At 37.9% G+C, this 19,865-nt stretch overlaps 1 protein-coding gene across 1 annotated transcript in view; it reads left to right on the top strand.

The window, feature by feature from the left end:
* The window catches only part of NUDT14 (nudix hydrolase 14), a 63,415-nt gene that overhangs the window by 41,210 nt on the left and 2,340 nt on the right, over positions 1 to 19,865 (top strand). The window contains exons 3-4 of the mRNA XM_050897548.1: positions 4,844 to 4,908; positions 9,756 to 9,993. Coding sequence (XP_050753505.1) covers positions 4,844 to 4,908; positions 9,756 to 9,993 — 303 coding nt within the window. The remainder of the gene's footprint in view (positions 1 to 4,843; positions 4,909 to 9,755; positions 9,994 to 19,865) is intronic.

Here is a 19,865-nt window from a genome sequence, read left to right as displayed (position 1 = left end):
TTTTAGTTTTGCAAATTCACATTTGTAAAGTATGCGTTAAGGTCACATTAAGGTCACATCTAAGAATAATGAAAGGCTGAATCAACCTTTATTTATAAAAGGATTTTAAAAGTTTGTCTCATGAAAAGCAATTAGTAAGTGTTAGCAGTTGCTTGTGGATTAACTGTAGCCCAGGTGAACAACTGACAAATCATCAAGACAGAAGATTACCAAACCAATGACCACAAGGTGAAATTACATTTCCACCTAAAAAAACCCAACAACAAAAAGCAAAAAAATCCCTCAGACAAAAAACACAAAAACCCCTCCAAAACACCTAACCCCACCCCCCAAAACCTTCCTTTAAGTATTGGAGCTCTAGAAGTACATGTTCTTGTAGCTTTGGCAAACCTCATTTGCTGATCTTAATTGCTAGGATGTATTTCAAAAGAATTAAGTTTCCGTCCCTCCATATGTGTGTGCACATTTTAACAGGATGTGAGTTTTCATCTGTCCCCTAGCTCGTAACTGCTGTGGTCAAATACTGCATTTTTTACATTGCTCCTAGAAACATCGCCTTCCTTTCTCAGGTTTGAGTGTGTGAAGTTGTAGTCGTATTTCTATATAAATGTCTGCTCTGCTGGAATGTCATAAAGCATCACTCACCACATGTTCAGTAAAGACAGAGCTGTACTATGTTGGGGGAGGGAAAAAATTTGGAAGTAGTTTTCTAGGCCAATGGCACACAACAGAGTAATTTTCTAAACTCTTATAAGAGGTGTTTTCAACTGTAAAGGTTGTATTCAGGTGGATATCTTCCTTTCAATGAGAGTCTTAAAGGTGGAGAAGGAATTAAGATTCTGGACTCCTGTGTTGCAGATGTCCATGGGTCAGTTGTATGTGATTTCTGCACATTGACTTAGACATTTTAGGGAAGTCAAATATCCAGTAGAGAATCCTAATACTTACCTATTTCAGTCAGGGTTTTCTTTGAAGTTTAAATTGTTAAATGCTACGTGAGATCCTTGACTGAATAGTTGGAATCCCTTTAAGAAAACATTGTGTTAGATACCAAGACCAGGCACACCTTAACTGCAAACCTGAGTACAATAAAAGCTCAAGTACAGGTTAGCTGGTCTTTGTAGATAAGTCTTGCTGACAATTTAGGTACATATCTTTCTTAAAATATTTTAAGGCTACCCTAATTGTTCCTATATTTATAGAAAGAACAGTATCCTACATTATTGCACAGTAACCTGTTTACATGCATGCTTTCTTTGGGAAAGTCTCCTGTAATTAGAGTAGTGATTTATTGTATGTATAAAGTGAGGAGGAGCTACTGCAGAGGGAAGCCAAGGACAGGTTGGGCTGAAGGCTGAGCAGGCCTGTGGTCTTCACCAGCCCTGGAAGACACTGTACAAACCTGTGTCATCTGTTAATATGTTGTCTTTCTGTTTGGTCGTAGTCCCTAAAGCAGCCACCAACAGATGCAGTGCAGAGGAGCCAGAGTCTCCTTCATTGGTCCGAGGTGATCTTAAGTCTTTCTTACAGAAGCAGATTATAGCTCCAGAATGACACATAAGGCACATTTCGAAGAGTTTTCTTCTCAGCCACCTCTTGCCTACAGAGGTGGCAAGCCCACTGGCAGTGGCAGGTACTGAATGTGATGCCTGCGTGCAGCAGTTGTGCTGTGTGCTCGCTGAGTCCCAGGTGCCGGTCTGTGGCTTAGTGGCATTGCGTTTGCATTAATGACCTCTCCTTTTACACCAGCAATTTCCCTGAGTGTCAGCTGCTGGAGGAATAGCCAGCAAAGATGTACAACTGTGAAATATGGTAAAAAGTAATAATCTGCCGCCCAAAATGAAAAGGTTGGCAGGTCTAAGCTGAGGCAGTGTTTCATTTGTGCAGACGTGTTATAGCTTGTTTTTAAGGTATGGAGGCAAGTTTTGGATCCATCATGATCCTTTTACCTCTAAGTATTCTTTTCCTTTGTAAAAAATAACAAAGAAGTGGTCTTGTGCTCCTCTTTGGGACATGGGCACGTGAAGCCTGTTGCTACGTTAGGACCTTTGATGTCCATTTCAGATTAAATTCTTGTCTGAGATTCCTGCCTTTTTCAGGAAATTTGTCTGGGCTTTTTTTTTCTCTTCTGGTGGTTCTGTGTGATTTTTCTCTGACAACATGCAGCTTGGGCTCTATTTATCTTCTGTATCTTTTATTTGCAGAGATGTTCCCAAAAGTCATTGTGAATGTTTTAATTTTTTATTTTATATGTTTACTCTTTATTGATCACTTTAAAGCTTATAGATGCATATATAATATTCTAAAATAGGATTGGTTGGATTATTTTAAAGGGAATTGCCTTGAGACATAAAATACGCTTGTAATATCCTGTGGTATGATAACTCTGAAAGATGTATTTGCAACTCTGCTTTTGTAGGAGTCCTTTTTGGTAGCCTGTATCATCTGTAAAAATAGTAATCTCAAAGTAATTTTGTAGCGAATTCTTTGTATGATGATTTAAAACTCCAGAAGATAAATATTTTCCTTATCTTATAGGCCAGACCACACAGCTGAACCCACATATTTGGGTCATTGCAGCAGTAAGGAAACCCATTGAAAGCAGTGCCTCAGGGGATCCTCCACTTAGATCAATTGAACAGTCTTGCCTTAACTTTCTATAATACTCAAATAACTGTCCTCAATGCAGCTTCAAATGGGTTTTCAGAAGTTACAGACCTAGTGACCTGTGGAAATATTTCATGTTATATTGTTTCTTGTGGAATAAGAAATACCAAATGGCATTCATAATGTGACACTCCTCCTAAGAAGGTGTAATTCTGAACTTTCTCTTCCATGACTCTCCAACTCTGACAAGAAATATTAGAACTTGTGTGTTGTGGTTTGTTAAAAAATGTAAATTTATGTTCAAAATTGTTTGTCAGTCTTTCAGAAAATTAGAAGTAATTAAATAGAAAGTTCTACAGATTTGTGCCATTTCTGTACCCTCTCATCTCAAGATGGTGTGAGAAGCAGACAATTGTAATAACTTGATGCTACTCCTTTCCAGCTTAATTTGATCTTGTTCCTTAATTTGACAGATTGTTTTTAATTTTCCCATCTGTTCCATAAAAATCTTAAGTGATTGACTCTTAGGAAAAAATAATGTCTAATAGCTGAGCCATTTTTAATGAGTTGGTATGAGTTATTTAATGAGACGTGCTGAAGAAGGCAAGCCAAGTGAAAGATTGGGCCTGGGGTGGTGGTTGTAAAGAAAGGTAAAGGGCAACTGTATGCTTCAGGAAGTCTCTACTCTTCTCTTTAACCTCAGCTTTAGACTGCTGCTGTCTCCAATTTCAGGCAGTGCACGTCCTTAGACCCATGGACAAAAAAACAAAGGTTCAGTAGCAGTAATTCCTTTTCCCCTTTTATTTAGTGCAATGTCTACCCTCAGACAGTACTGCTTTGGGGAGAGGAACAGTCATGCAAAGGGGAAAAAAAAAAAAAAGATCAAAGAATAATACTTAAGTAAACTTAAAAACATTGTAGGCTGTGGTTTAACTTCATTTCTTCTAGCAACCTACTCCGTAACTCCCAGATATTCTAGTGTTAGGTCAGAAAGAACCCCCGGGCCAGTAAACAGAGTGAATGTTCTCCTCCAGCCTCTCTGAAGGCTAAAACCTTTGCTTTAAAATTGCCTGCAAATGACATCTCGTGGGGCAGGAAGCCATCAATATGCAGTACGGGTCTTTGAGAATAGCAACCATGAATATAAATGTTAACATCTGGACTTCTCCCTTCTGTTTTGGTTTTTATATATTATTATAATAAACATTAACATTATTTTTAATAATCATCAAATAGCAGTTTCTCTGGCAGCTTGAGACTTCATTATTAAATCAAATAGTGAAAATAAATGTACAGCTCTTTTACAAGGAAAGTTGAAAGTTTGACTCAACTCTGCAAATATGCCATTGTTAGTCTAATCTATTGTAGAATTCATAGAATAATGAATTAACTTTCCAATTTTATACGGTGAGGCATAACAAATGAGAGAATGCTACCATGGTAATGAGCAAAATATACACTTCTTTTTGCAGGTTTTAATGGGCTACCAACTAAGGAGAGAGACTTTTGTCTGCATTTTTTTTAGCTAGTAAAACCTGAGAGTAATTTAAGTGAGCAGAGAACATCAGTACTCCATGCTTTCAGAGCATCTCCAAATACTCAGCCTGTCAGATTTCCCTATAACAAGTATTTCAAACAACCAAAGAGGACAGGGGAAAGATTAAAATGTGACTTTTAAACCACTGAATGTGGTAGCAGTTAAAACTGCTTCTGGTTTAAATTTGTACAAAATCGGACCTGGATGGTGTCTGTTTTAAGGCCCAAGCTCAGCAAGTAGCCACAGATAAGAGATGCTCTGTGCTTATACAGAAGTCTCTGGCTCTGAATGAGACTGGACTGTGCCTAAGAGTTAGACTATCCTAATCTGGGACTGATATAAGGGAAGAAAATGATTTTATTTTTAAGGACTTTTTTTCATGTTTTTACTATCTAGTAGCAATGTTCCTAGAGTTGGACTTTTTTTTTCTGTTGGGGAGAAGGAATTGATTGGTGGCTTACTTTGCATGGCAGGAGACAGAAGTGACTTAATTTTGGGTAAATTCTCATGGGCTTTGGGAACACAACCCATTATCTATCCCTCTTGATGGATTTTGGACAAGGATCTTGTTGCATTTTGGCTTTAGTAATCTTCTATGTATTTATGCAGTTAAAATTAAATTCACAAGATGTAAGTTTAATAGTTCTGCATTAATCCTGCATAAAGCATTGAACTTTTGTTTTTTATCTTCTTCCTCAGTGTGTCAATCCTGATCTTTAATACTTCTCGGCAGTGTTTTGTTTTGGTGAAGCAGTTCCGCCCAGGTAATCCTCTTTTTTTAGATTTACTTTTGCTCTCTAGTGAAGCAAGCGTTTAAGGATTTAGCAGTTAAAAGTTGGTACATCTGTGGTGATAAAATCTTTGTTCTATGTTCTGTTTCTTTGTATGATAGCCCACCCTTTTCAGTTGGTCAGAATTTCTAACCAGGGAAATTTCCATTACTGATAAAACGAATGATTGGGGTAGCCTTACATTCTGCTTTTGGGCTAGTCATTGTCCTCTTTTGGATGAAATTACAAACAGTTCTACAATGATCATGCAATAGATTGCTTTTATTTGAAGTTTCTTCTTGACCTGTCTAGTATTTAGTAGGCAGCTTCTGTGCAGAAGCACAATATTTCTTTTTTTTTTTTGGTCTTAAATATTCCTTTTTTTTAAATGTGTTATTGTGCATTGTATACTTGGGAATTTAAAATGAGGGAAATTCAGGACTGTATGCTTTTTCATCAATACGTGGACAGCTTCATTTTACCAGTTATTATTATGAATTTAGGTTAATATACTAATTATTTTTCTGAGGTTTTGTATCAGTTATTTTAATTCAAAGCAATATTTACTTTCTGGAAGTTAAAAATGAAATGCATATTCTCTGCATGTTAATTAAAAAAATCACGAGATATTTCACTGACTGTTGCTAAGAGACCATTTCAAGACTGTTCATGGTAGACTTTATAGGAAACTTTCTAGGGTGGTGTCATGCTGTCCTTTCTTACTGACAGTGATTGACAGGCTCTTCAGTGTTGTGCAGCACTGTTATACTGACAGTGCATACTTCTCATGAAGCACTATATTGACTATTATAAAGAGAAAGTGTTCATTTGTTTATCAGTAATCCAATATCTTTTATTTGCCAGCCGAATAAAATGGCTCATATAGCTGTTGCTCTCTTTGAGCCAATCTTAGGCAGAAGCCTTCATGTATGTGCATATATATATATGTACTGAACAGCAACGTGTTCATTACATCATCCGTATGGAAGTGTCAAATCTGCCTCAAAAAACTGGACTGTTCGTGGAGTTAAACTGTTCCAAAGGCTGGAGCTGCTTAGAAACCTGGCCTTAGGGACAGTGGTCAGTCAGACACCCCATAGCAGTTCAGTGATCACAACCATGCCCTGACATTACTCACATCACTATAATTATATCTCCATTCCATAGTTATTGTCTGCCTTGGTGCCTGTTCCACAAAGCAAAAACAAAGGCTGAGACTTTTCTCATTGCTAGCTCCTATCAGGGTCCCACCAGGAAGGTGATGGCTTGTTACTTGTGAGCAAACAGCTGCTCCTCACTCACCAAGCACGTCCCCCGCACGTGTGCTGGTTGACATATGTGCTTGCCTTTCCTTAGGGTGTGGTACCATGGTCAGATTTTCCCGTTGAAGTCTGTGCTGCTTGTAAAGGCAGTCATCCCTCCCTCCATGTACATGCCCACTCCATTCCCTTTGGCAGCACCAGCCCTTATGCAGCCACAGCAGAGGTCTTATATGGCTGCAAACAGAAGATTTGGAGGATTAGGCAGCTTATCTGACTGGCCTGAAAGAGTTCGTGCTGGCTTGAGGGGTGGCAAGAGCACACAACCAGGGTGAGGCAGACGAGACCATATTATTCAGCGTACTGTGGACTTAGATCATCTTGAATGATCATAAAATCACACATTTGGAAGGAACAGAGAGAAGAAAGTTACATGTATATCTCAGTAGTTTCCATATTAGTTCCTCACCCGTGACTGATTGGCAAAGGTCTTGGACAATGCTCATTTTGGTAGTCAATTGACCACACGTTTTCAAATATAATAAAATAATATGTTCCTGGGAAAGGCTAGGGTTAGGACCTATGAACATGTGCCCTGGTTTTTTCACTGTAAGTATGATGACCTTTCAGTGGATTGTGATGTTTGTTTTTGCATTGAGTTAAACAGTATCAAAGATTTGAATCATAAGCCATGTTCTGTTTCAGGAGGTACAAAACACCGGTGCAAACAAAGAGAAATCAGAAGTTTAACGAAAAGCTAGCACGTTCCCCAGTCAGCTAAACCCCACTAACCCCTCAGTCCGTACTGTTGTTTTCTTCTCGTTAGGGATAGCAAACAAGTCCCTGTATGAGTCATCTAATAAGGCTGCTTTGAATAACAGTTATGATCTTATTTGATGAGTTTGGTTGAGCCATCTATCGTTTGTCCCAGCTTTGCAGAAAGGAAGGCAAGTACATCAGTTCTGCTGGAGCTTCCACTCTGAGACTTCTTACAGCTGAGTGGCTCTGGGGTAATTAGTCAAGATGTTTAATGAGGACTAGATGGTTGTTTGAGTCCTCACTGTGCTGCTGCTCATCGCGTGTGTCCATCTGATGATGGAGGAGACAGCCCAGTGATGATGAAGTGGCAGTTTCTGACCAAAGTAGTATAAGCCATTGGAAGACAAGCAATCAGACACAGGACTAGTGGGTGGGTGACTGTGCTGGGAGCTGAGCTCTTGCTTCTAGTTTCTGCTCTCCAAACTCTTTCTGCATTTGCAATAAGCTGACAACCTGTGACGAGGAAGAGGAGAGTCACAGGTTTACTTCCGAAGAGTGTGCGCTAGGCCACAGCGCACTGATAGTGTGCGCAATAGGCCACAGACTGCTTTTCCATTCGGTACTTTATCTCCCCCGGTGCATCACTTGTGCAGTCAATTTTGCACCTTCAGAGAGGTATGGGGGACTCCTCTGTTCCCTGATATGAGCAGGCAGCTTGGTTTTCTAGGCTTTCCTTTTCTATGAGAGATAAATTGAGTTTGAATCTTTGCGAGCCTGGTGATACTGAATTCATGCTCCGACTCCTTGGTGAATGCTCAAATATTAGGACTCTCTTACAGAAGTGGCTGGTACCGCTTCTTTTCTTCCTTATCTACGGAGAAAAGCTGTTGCTGGGCTTTAAGTGTTGGCATATTGCAGGACTTTGCTCTGAAGAGGACTGCTGGATTAGGTCCTTCTGGGAGTGTAGGTTTTGATCTACGTGGAGCCCAGTTGTGCTGAGGGAGAAGGAGGACGGCAGGTGCCTGCTGGAATGACAGGATGGGTTTCAGGCATTCAACAGACTTGTAACAGAGAGTTACTTTAATCACAGTTTCATATTTCTATACCCCACACTCTTACCTGCATCCTGTTTTGATGCCCAAGTCCTTTAGTGGGATGCCTGTGTTGTTCCTTTTCGTATTTACTGATATGGATATGTCAATACTAAAAGCAATAAAACCTTAAAAGTACTTGGCTCATCTCAGAGAGATCTTGGAGGTAGTTGTCATTTATGATAATTGTCATAGCTTTTAGAAGTTTTTGGAATAATGACAATGGACACCTTTCAAGGATCTGTCCCTCAGAGTCTGAATTTTTTTTTTGCTGCCTTCATGCTGCATTTTAAAAAGAAAACTGAGCTCTTTCAAGTAAGAAACAGAGGCTCCTTTCCTTAACTGTTTCAATCTGAAAGGCCTAGATGTACCTACTACAAACAGCTTTGAAAGTTTTAACTTCTGGAGAAAGGTTAGGTTTTGGACAATAGACTGATGTAGACATGTCCCTTTCAAGTGCTGATCTTGCTATACTACACTTCTGAGGTGTCGCAAGAAGCACTGCAGAAGGAGCCTAGGCACAAATTTCTGGGGTGTAGACTTTTCCTCAGAGACCAAGTGCTTGAGAAGTCACTGTGGTAGTTTACTTTTATGTGACAACATTTCTCTAGAGACCTTGTTGAATATCACAGTTTTAAGAAATAATAAGCTGAATTCAGTAACTGGAAGAACAAAAAATTGTCCAGTAAACTTGAGCTCTTTTATATACCAGTTCTGCAAGATTTAGAATGGGAAATAAAAGATAAGCTCATTTGAAAACCATGTTACGTGTATATGAAATATGCGTGTAAAATATTTTAATGAAATAAAAATAATTTCAAATATTAAAATAGTTTTATTCAGGGTGTTTTATAACACCCTCATGGTAACCTTTCATGAAAAGCAAGGGGATGGACATGAGGAAATTTCAAAGAAGAAACAAGTGGGATTATACCTGTAAGTTAAAGTTACAATGATTTGGAATTGTCAGTAGTGATTCTTCATGTGTTAACGTCCAGTCCTGCAGTTCTCACTCAGGCAAAATTTCTGTTGACAATAGTGAGAGGTTTTGCTTAAATAAGGACTAAAATCTGGCATTTGCACTTTCTTTAGGAGTGCATTACAGTGGCAGCTGTTTGTAGATTAATTCAAGAAGTCTTTTTCAGACTCCACACAGGAATCTGTGCAAGGAACTGTATGTTCAAAAGAGGATTTTTTTTTTTTCAAACAAACATACATGCTTTTCATACCCTTTCTAAATAACAGCTGAGTTGACAGGCTGAAAGACTCATCATTGTGCACATGGTACATAATGTGCAACCCAACTTTCCTGCAAGATAACTGCATACTTTAAATTAAATCCTGATATCCGCATTGCCCAACAAATGGAAGCTGTATGGCGCTTCTGGGACTTAGACTTCTTGGATGAACTAGCTTCCTTTTTTTATTTTTATTTATTTTAATGTGTACATGATTTCATTCCAAGTGATGTAAGCACAAATAGAGTTTAAAGAATAATTTTACAGAAATGGCAAGAGAACCTTTGTTCTCTAAAATTCCAATTTTAGTGTGTCATAATTTTGACAGATAACACAACTGAATTCCTTGTTACTCTCAAGTACTCTGATGGTTATAAATTTCCAGGCAAAATTTGTGTACCATCTTTTTTTCTATTTAATATGAATAAACTAACATCATCCCCCCCCCCCCCCTTGTTTCTTTTTCTATTGTGTGTTGGTTTTTTTTTTTTAAGCTGTTTACATGTGTGAAGTAGAAAGGCATCATCCTCAAGTCTTTCAGAATCAGGACAAGGAGAGCTTCTCTCATCTAGAGGATCCCTTACCTGCTGTGGTAGGAGTGACCTATGAACTCTGTGCTGGCATTGTAGACAAACCAGACCTTTCTTTAGAAGAAATTGCATGTGGGGAAGTCTTAGAAGAGTGTGGCTATCGTGTTCCCGTTACAGACCTAAGGAGGATCACTTCGTACAGGTAAATAGCAGTAAGTTAAAACACTTTGCATTTTGTTGTTTCACAGATGGCTGAAGTGGCCTGAATGTAAATTAATGTTCCCTGTTCCCTTATTTAAGCAGTGCGTTGGAGGAACATGGACATCTGAAAGTATATGAAACGTGTAATTTTCAGCAAGTGAGAGGAGTATTTACAGAGACTTAAGGAATTATAAACTCATAATTATGGGATTGAATTACCAGTAAGAATGATACTGTTGTGATTTATTCCAAAGACTATTAGAACTGGGAAAAGTTGCATTGGGCTCTTCAGAGCAGTTTGTTACAGCACTAGAAAACAGCCCGTCTCTACTGTGTCAGGCGTTTTCCATCTCTGATTCTTATTCTGATTAACAATAGAAGCTGCCCAAGATGCACTCTGATTTGCCATTAGCACAATTTTGCAGAAGCGTGAGAACCTGTGTCATTAGATCTCTTCATAATATTTGGACTGTAATTAAGCCTTCTTTGAATTGGACAATAATTAATGTTATATATGAAGATTTTGCTGATTTGACTATGAAAAATTTTACATTATATTTTTGCAGGGTTTCAAATAGTTATTGAAATAGATTTTTAACATGTTTTAAAACATATATTAGGAGTAAGAGGAAAACTTAATATGTAAGAGGAAAAATACAAAATGTGAGTTATTGGAGGGGAAAAAAACCAAAAAACCCTCAGGAGAAACTTTGCACACAGCTTTAATCCTATTATATCTCCTTCCCAGCTTTTAGTATTGTTATCCAAAATGCATGTATGTTTGTATTTTACAGAGAAAGCAGCAGGTTTTTTACTTTCTTTATTTTGCTTGACATCTCCATTGAACTAGGCCCTGTCATTGGTTTTTAATTTGGGAATTGAATACAAATCCACAGCTGTCAATCCTGGCAAATGTTATTTCCTGCTGGATTAACAAGCAGTGCTTCTGTTGAGGGGAGGGGGTGAATCACAGGAGCTGTCTTTTACAACTCCTTGACACTAGATTAAGGGTTCGTTCTACTGAAAGAAAAAGTGCCTTCTAGATTTATGAGCAAAAGCTGTCTATAGAATTTCATAGGTTGGGTGACACTGACGGGCTATAGCATGCAGATATATACATATGTACGTGTACGTATGTATGTGTATAAAAACACAAAACAGGAAAAGTAGAATATAATTTCTGTAGCTGTAGAGTTTGTAGCTTCAGTGTAGAAGTTTGACTCAACATTAACGATTTACACCTGGCTAAAACACCGTATGTTTTTTGGTTAATAAATGTCTTTGTATCTTACATGTTGTTGTTCTTTCAGTTGCTTTTTGTTTTTAAGTGCACTGACTTGCAAAGAGAGAATACAATTGGAGTTTTCTCTGTTGAGACCCATGCAAAGGGCACTTAATATGTTAATTCCCCAATCCTGCTTTGTCTATGTGGGCACAGCTTTCCGCCCACGGAGGTCCATGCTGAAGTCAGAAGGGCCTGTATAGTATTTACTTTTTTAGATTAGTATGAAAGGTTGAAGCCTCAAAGATGGTATTTTACAGTTTCTTTTGTTGGACTTCCTGTGCTCTGTATTAGAATTTTATTCTAAATGTTCTGGTCTTCCTATTGGGAGTGTCCTGTTCTTCTTCCGTCAGCCAAAGATGGGCATATCTGTCTGATCCTTGAGGATTTGATGCAAAGATAGGAAGTAATTGGTTCCCACATGGTCTGCTAAGGACATTTTTTCCATAATGGCTATATTACATATAAGAATTTCTGGGCTATTTCTAAGTGTAACAGGTTTTTCCAAATGGTTTATGCTGCTGTTTCATGCTGTGACTGTCCATACAAAACATTGACATAAAGCATTACATTAATGCCTATGCATGCTGTTAATACTTGCAATACATCATGCACTTCTACTGTTATCTGCCCTCCCAGTGATCCATGTAGTAGTTGCTCTATGTTATTTATTGATCCAGTGCATCAGGTCAGAGAGAAGCCTGAGAAAACAGAATTGGAAGGAATTTTGGGAGGATCTCATCTAGACTGCTCCTCTTCCAAAGATCAGGCTCAGCTGGATTTAAATCACTTCTGACAAATGTGCATCTGTGCTTTCTCTAAAATCTGATCTTTTCATAGCCTCTCTTGGGGGGTTTCAGCATTATGTCTGAAGTGTCTAACTATCTGTACCATGAGCAAGTTTTTCCTCATGTCTTGCCTAAATTTCCCTTTTTTTGCTTCAAGTCTGAGACTTACTACCCTGTTCCCAGTGGACATGAAGTACTTCTGCACCTTCCATGTATTTGTTTGAACATGTCTCCCCTTTATTTTATTTTTGCCTATGCAAAACTATCTTAGTTGATTTAAAATTTCTCTTTAGACCATGTTTTCTAGATGTCTGATCATTCCTTCTGCTGTCCTCTGCTTTCTCTCCATCTGGTCTGCATATTTCTTAAAAACGTAGTGCCCAAAGTGGAGCACAGTTTTTTAGCGGGGGCTTTACCAGTGTCAGATAGAGTGGAAGCATTATTTCCCTAGTCTTACAGATGATTTTGTTTGTATGCTGTAGTATGATGTTTGCCTTCTTTGCAGTGGCATTATGTTGTTGACTTATGGTTCACAATGCCTCCCCTATCTCAAAACTGTTTTCTGCAGCAGTACTGCACTGTCATTCACCTCCTGTCTGTATTTGTGCTGTTCGTTATAGCTGCCTGAACACAGAGCCTTGAACTTGCCTTTACTGAATTGCATCCTGTTTTTTTCAGGCCATTTCTCCAAGTTTTTAGGATGATTTTGAATTCTAATATTCATCTCTAGCATTCTTACAAATGATCTATCTCAGCTTTGCTACCTGCAGTCCGTATTTCAACATACAAGTCCTAAAACAAAATATTGAATTATATTGAATGGAGGATAGTCCCCAGTGGTATCCAATTTAGTTTGTATTTCCAATTTGACAGTGATATGCATTCCATGAGTACCATTTTCATACTAGTTTTGCACCTATTTCACAGGTTTTTTTATTTCTAAGTATATCATGATCTCCTAACTTCTTATTGAAACTGTCACATTAGATAGCGTTCAAAGCCTTGATAAACTGAAGTGGTATTGCTTGTGTTGCTGCCCCTATCCACAAGACCTGTTATCTTATTATAGCTGATATTTGTTTGACTGCACTTGATATATTCCTGACAAATCTGTTAGCTGTTATTCCTTTCTTGATGCAAATAAAACCACATTAAAATATTTAGATAACTATAATTAATAATTACTGAGTTAAGTCTATTAGATTTTTGTAGACAAAAACTCAGAGTTCTGTGCACGGTGAAAAGGCTTTCGTACAAACAAGGGTTTCTGTGTTGTGACACCCTTTGGTCTGAAAGCAAGGAGTTGTCTTGTATTCCTAATGACACCCCTTTCTGGAATCGTGGTCATGAGAAGGAAATTGCCTGACTAGAATAAAAACAGGACTTGAGCTAGACCTGACAGAAGGACATGGAAAGCAGAAGACACATCAAATGTAAAGGGAGAAACGGTTTTGGCTAGGGAGGTCAATACGGTTCTGCGGCTAATGGATTAAGGAGGGGAGGGCATGGACAATGCGTAGGGAGAACTTAGACTAAGGGGAAAAATGGAACAGAAAATCCTCAAGTAGAAGAAGAGGAAGAAGAGATGAAGGAACAATGCTGAGAAAAAACATGGGCTGAGAACTAAATGGACCTGGGGAAAGTACATTCATTGTGGTGCAGAAGAATTCTCTTTAACGAAATGAGGAAAGTACGTAGACTGTATTCAAGCAGAACTTTGCTCTGTTCTCAAGCAGTGGGATCAGTAAAGATTGGACATAATCTGAAGATAGCTTTTTTTTTTCTCATTTATTATCAGGGCCTGCAGCAGTGGTTTTGGGGGAATTTTTTTGTGTGTGTTTCTCAGCTAACCAGAAAAGATTAACTACAATACTGCTACAGATACTGCAAAAGCACATACAAATAAGCCATTGGACCCCATTCTTAAGCTCTGTCAAAGCCCCTGTGTCATGATACTCATCAGATAGAAGTCAGGCACTGAATTACGCAGATCTCAGACTTAATTACCTTGAATGATCCACAGAGTAGCTGTGGAGTCAGTGAGAAATCAGCAAAAAAGCCAGGAGCTGGGGAATTTACGCTAGTTGAGTAAGAGTCTTTGGAACAAGTTGTTCCAGCAGCAGGAGGACAGTATGGCATGGGTGAATGAAGGAGACTGGATTGGGGGTGGATAACGAGAAAGACAAACATATGAAGAGGGACTTGACTGGAGGAGGTCAGAGGAATCACACTTTGAAGAATCAGAAATATCTGTTCCTATTACAGAAAAATGCCAGCCAGAAGGTGAATTTAAATGCAGATGGTTCATTTTGCTGTGTAGATAGAGGAAGGAATCATTCTGAAAAAATCTGTATTGTTTGCAACCTATGTGGCGAGTTTCCTCTTCTCATCATAGCTACACAAACTGCTACTTTTGTGCTTGGTGTACAATAAGTAACCTTATTTTGGTATTACAAAAAGTTGGGTTTCTATTCTGGCAGCAGCTATTCCACTTTTGGAGGCTTCCTGAAAGTTTTGATGCCTACTGGTGTGTTGAGTTCTTGTCAACTATATGTATGGCCTCAGTCAAAAATAGCATAGATGGTAGATGTGACGGGTGTAAAGGAACCATTTAGCTCAATAATAAAATGAAGCTAATGCCATAGTAGTATAATTGTAAACTGAGGCTTCATGAAAATGGTTGCCAGTTAAATTGTTCATTTTTAAAAGCTCTAAAAGGAATCTGTGAGCTTCCCTTCAGGTTTTTTTTTTCCTAAATGCAAAATTTTGTAAGTGAACGACTTTGGACTTACTCATATATGAGATATAATGAATTTTCTATCTGTCACGGTATCCCAGCAGTTTTCAGTTTGAATCCCATATGAAATTCAGCTGTGAGTTAGTTTCTTAGGTTGAAGTACTTCCAGCTATCTTCCTTGAGTGTTGTTTCCTTACAAGACAGCGGCAGGGAAATATGTTGTTGTTGTTGTTAAAGACGTTATTACCATTGCAACTTACAGTATTTTCTTTTAATTCTTGAAAATTTTGGTCTTCTTGGAGAATATTTATAAGATTATGTGGATTTAAATAACACCTCAGAGTATCAGGATAAAGTTGAACCAGAGCTTCTGGTTCAACTTCCTTTTCCCTTCATTCCGTCTTTATTTTCTCCCAGAGGTTGTAATAAACTCTTGGCTAAGAATTGGATACAGTAGGAGCTGCAGGTTCTCAGCCCCGCTGCAAGAAAATCAGATGGATTAGTTTAAGGGCCTAACTATATTAACATAGGTACTTACTTTAATCTTCCTACATTTGATTTTTTTCCAAAAGTATACAACAAAGAGGAGCATTCAGAGAATTAATTTTGGATGTTCCAATTACTGTGCTATGGCTATTAGCCTCTGTGCAATGAGGTAAAAATGGTTTGTATTCACAGGGTTTTATGTAGAAAGAATAATAGCCTTGAAAATGTTGGAGTGCATTATAATTAGAAAGATCACCTGCTAGTACACCTGTTGGGTGATGGCATAATGTAATATAATTTTATGTTAATTACTTCTCTGCTTTTTTCCTGCACCTGCTGCTTATAATGTCAGAACTGTACAAAGGTCCTAAGAAGGGACAATAGGAGCTGCATGTCACTGTTCATCAGTTTACATGTTGCATGCCTAAATAGATCTTGATTTCAGCATAAATAATAGAGATTTGTGTCACATTTATTTGTAAACATGAATTATGTATTCACTATATACCCAAATTCTGCATCCAGATGGCTTACATCTTATAAAAGAATATATTGCATTTAGGAATTTTCACATTAACTATGCCAGATTAAAACCAAAAAATAGATTTCTGTGTTGATAGGAACAGGTAAATGTTGATTGTTTATAGATTTTATATTTGTTAATGTTAAGAAATGATGAGAAATTTAGCTTTTAATTGCTGCCTGTCAGAAATCTGAGGTAAACTAATAAGACTTCACAATGATAAGTCAATTCATTTGTTCCCTACGTTGCAGCAGAGGAGTAGAGTATAAGATATTGTTTATTTTCTCATACGTATTTGTTCCTTCAAATTAAAATTGTAATATTTATGAATGTAATAATTATGAATGTAATAATTGGTTAGCATAGATGAGCACCCAGACATGAGAAGAAGGCAAAGCTAATCTTGAGTACATGCTCTGAATGTCGACCCTGCTTACAAATGTGCACATGTGCATACACGCACACGTGTGCACACACATTCAGTTTGAAGAAGAAACTCACTGTTACTGAGCGTCGGCAAACATATAAGGTGGACTCAATCTCACTTGTGGCGTTTAGGCACTACTAAACTTTTTTTTTTTTAAAGCAGTAAGATACTGTTACCCACTTGTCATAAAAAATATGTCTGTAATGTATCTTTATGCTTATGAACTTAGATATGACAAGTGAAAAGTCCCATTTTGTGAGCTCTATTTCATGTGCTATGTATTTCCTCATGCATTTAATAAAAGGGAAGAGTTAAACAAAGGCTTTGTGATAGCTGCTATTGCTGTGTTTCAAAAACAGATTGGAGTGACAATCTGTCTCTTGTGTTTTCCCTGGTCTAAGAAGGAAGTAGATAGAAAATACTCTAGTTACAGCCTCGTTGTGCCAGCCAGTCCCACCCCTGGGCAGGAGGTGAGGAGAGGCACTTTGCAGTCGTTTTGCAGAAACTGCTTCTCCACTGTGCTGTTGCCTACAAGTGTGTTGCCCACAGCTCTGAAAGCCATAGCATGACTTAATCACAGTGTTTGAGTGTTTTATTTAAAATGAAATATGGGAATGCAGCATACAATCTTGTTTTGATGTGTTAAACTTACATTTAAGTTACTATTGTGATGAAAACCATACCACTTTGGTATCCTTACTTTGACATGCTTACATTCTTAGACTTGCTGTTGTCAAAGGTAATGGAAGTTTCTAACTGTCTCTGAAGCAACGCTAAAAGTTTAGTGATAGTAGACTTTTGGTTTTAAAAATCTCTCTCTGTTGACGTTACAGGGTTTGTGAACTTAAGCTCTAATGATTTGACAAAGAGTATTTGTCAGCCATGGAGCTGTTAATTGAAACAACTATAAACTTCTCAGAGGAAACTGATCCTCATGATAAAGAGACGAGGAAAACAGAGCTGTGTTTTGTATAGATCATTTGCATTTGTCCCACAGTGGTAAGTAAGAGTCAAGCACTGTACAGACACGTCAAAATACACCTGGAACAATCAGCTAGGTCAAGCCAGGCGTAGTAGGTCTGGGTCAGTATGAGCCATGACATGCCTGGTCTGGGCAACATGGTGCTAAACCCGTGGAGTGAGACTGAAGCCCGAAGTCTCACCGTGGGCCGGTGCTGTGAGTTCAGACCCTGCTTGCCCTCCCCCAAACCAAGCCTCTCTTGTACTGGGAAGGAGAGACACCTTTATCAGGAAGGTGGTTTTCCCAGGGTGAAACTCATCATTTGCAGTTCGGGTGTGCTGACCCCTGTGATTTCCACAGATGCAAAGCTAATGAATATAGCTGTAATCTGTTAATAGGTGACTCATTTCAGACCATGGCAAAAGCATTTTATTTGTAATGTGAAATACTAGGGCAAGGAAAAGCATATGTCACAGACTTGGGATAGAGGAAGAAGGTAGCAGAAAAAGGAATATAACCATGATTAAAGGCACATCAAAATGCCTTAAACATCATACTCAGAAAGTGCAAGTAAGTATACAAAAGCATAGGAAGTTCCTAGTGACAGATAAACGTGAAAGCATACTGAAAACATAATAGCTGCCTGTTGCCCATTTACCACTCAGACCCACCTTCTCCCTCTCTGCTCTCTTCCTCCTCCAGCCCCCGTACCCAAAATCACTGAAATGTATACACATTTTCCAAGGGTATGTGTTAAAACACTTTATTACTTCGACCACATGGAGGCTCGGAACAGCTTCAAAGCAACAAACCTGCTAACTTTTGATTTCTATAAAAATAAAAGGTACTAAGACAAATGAAATGTCAATAGCATTGATTTTTGGACAATTTTCTAAGGACAGGCAGGATACGTTAATATCTAAGAGTCTGGAAATGTTGTGAAAGACAGCAGTAGCAATATTGGAGAATATTTAATTTAGTAAAGGGCATCTCACATGGATCCATGCAAAAATGATCAACTGGCAGAGTAAGCTAGAGCATTTAGAGAAAGAAATATCAAATTAAAAAAGGTAAGAAATATGCCTTTTTTATGAATTAAAGTATATTCCTGTATCTTTCAACTTCTTTCTGAAATCATTGAAATGGACATTTAGTTAGACAATAAATAAAAGCAGTGAATATGTTTATAAATAATGTCATTCAATAATCTCCAAAGTCACCCATCTAAATAATGAGGTCATTCTAAGTAGTCTTAGAAATGTTAAATTTGTAGTTTTGGGGAGGAAAGAGTAGAATAGAATAACAGGAGTATTAATACCAGCACTCTTTGATTTTATTTATAGCTCATTTGGAAGTTTTTATTAGTTCTTAATTAATAACTCGTGGCAAAGTTGCACCAGAGAAAGATAAGTTAGGTAATCAAATAAGGAAGAATGAACATGTGGGTATGTCCTCCTTTGAATATGTGTTGTTGCAAATTTTTTGTTGGTTTCCGTGGCAAATTATATGCCAGTATACGTGAAGAAATTCCATAACTTTGGGCATCATAACAAAGGAAAGACATTGATGTCCAGTGCTTTCATCATTTAAAGTATATTCAGTGTAGTAGCCACTCTTGATGTATTTAGTTCATAAGAAGAGAAACATTGATTTAATAGAAGTATCGTATGAGTAAATACAATGAAATAACAGCATATTGAAACCACTCCATGCTATTTGAGCTACAGTGGCAAGAAACTGAATCTTACAGTGTAGCACCTCGGGAAGCAGTTTTCCTTTACTTTAAAGAAAATATGTGTGGAAAGTGAACTCCTGGGATTTCCACAGCTGCAGCTATTTCATAAGTAAATGGTCACAGGTAGTATAGAAGGAGATTATGCTGTAAATCAAGCCAGAATGTTCTTATAGAAGGGCTTCTTAAATAAAGTCCCTATGTTTTTGTATATAACCTTTACATAATATCAAGTGCATGTGGGTATACTCAATTTAGGATCATTTTCATTCTCCAGTGGGGCACCCCAGATGAAGCTCAGACTTGATACTCATCAGAAATAATCGAACATCAAATATATTATGCATAGTCCTGTGTTTTTTCATGGTACCTGTGGTGACTAGCAAGCTGCATTCTTTGTCTTGCAAATTTTACAGTATAAATTAACGTGTGTTTTTTATTCTTATTATCAATTACCAAAAAAACAATCTCTGAACCCCAGGCTTCCTATGTTTATTTAATTACTAAAAATGCAATTCTTGCAGAAACAATTGAAGAACGAGTAATCACTATATATAGAGAAAAACAGATCTGGATCTCGAGTTGATTAAAAAAAAAAAAATCCTTTCTGCCTCCTCACACCAGAAAAGAAAGAAAAGAGGGAACAAAAAATGGACAATCTACTATTCCATCACAAATACGTTCTCTCAGTGAGGCTTTTTCCAGTGGACATAGCTACGATAGTGAGGAGTGGGTAGCACACGGGTCAGTGGTCAGTGACAGATATCAAGGTGACTAAGCTGAGGGAGACTGTTCACTGAATGACTACAGCTTAAATAGCCAGCCATGATGGATTGTGAAGTAGATCTGTTTGCTCTTAATCAGTATTTCATTTCCAGTGTTGCTTTTTAACATTATATATTAGTGCTTGAGAATACCAAGAAAAATACATTGTATT

This window comes from Gymnogyps californianus, chromosome 5, assembly GCF_018139145.2.
Source record: "Gymnogyps californianus isolate 813 chromosome 5, ASM1813914v2, whole genome shotgun sequence".
NCBI classification, from domain to species: domain Eukaryota; kingdom Metazoa; phylum Chordata; class Aves; order Accipitriformes; family Cathartidae; genus Gymnogyps; species Gymnogyps californianus.
This window is presented reverse-complemented; position numbering and strand designations above follow the sequence as displayed.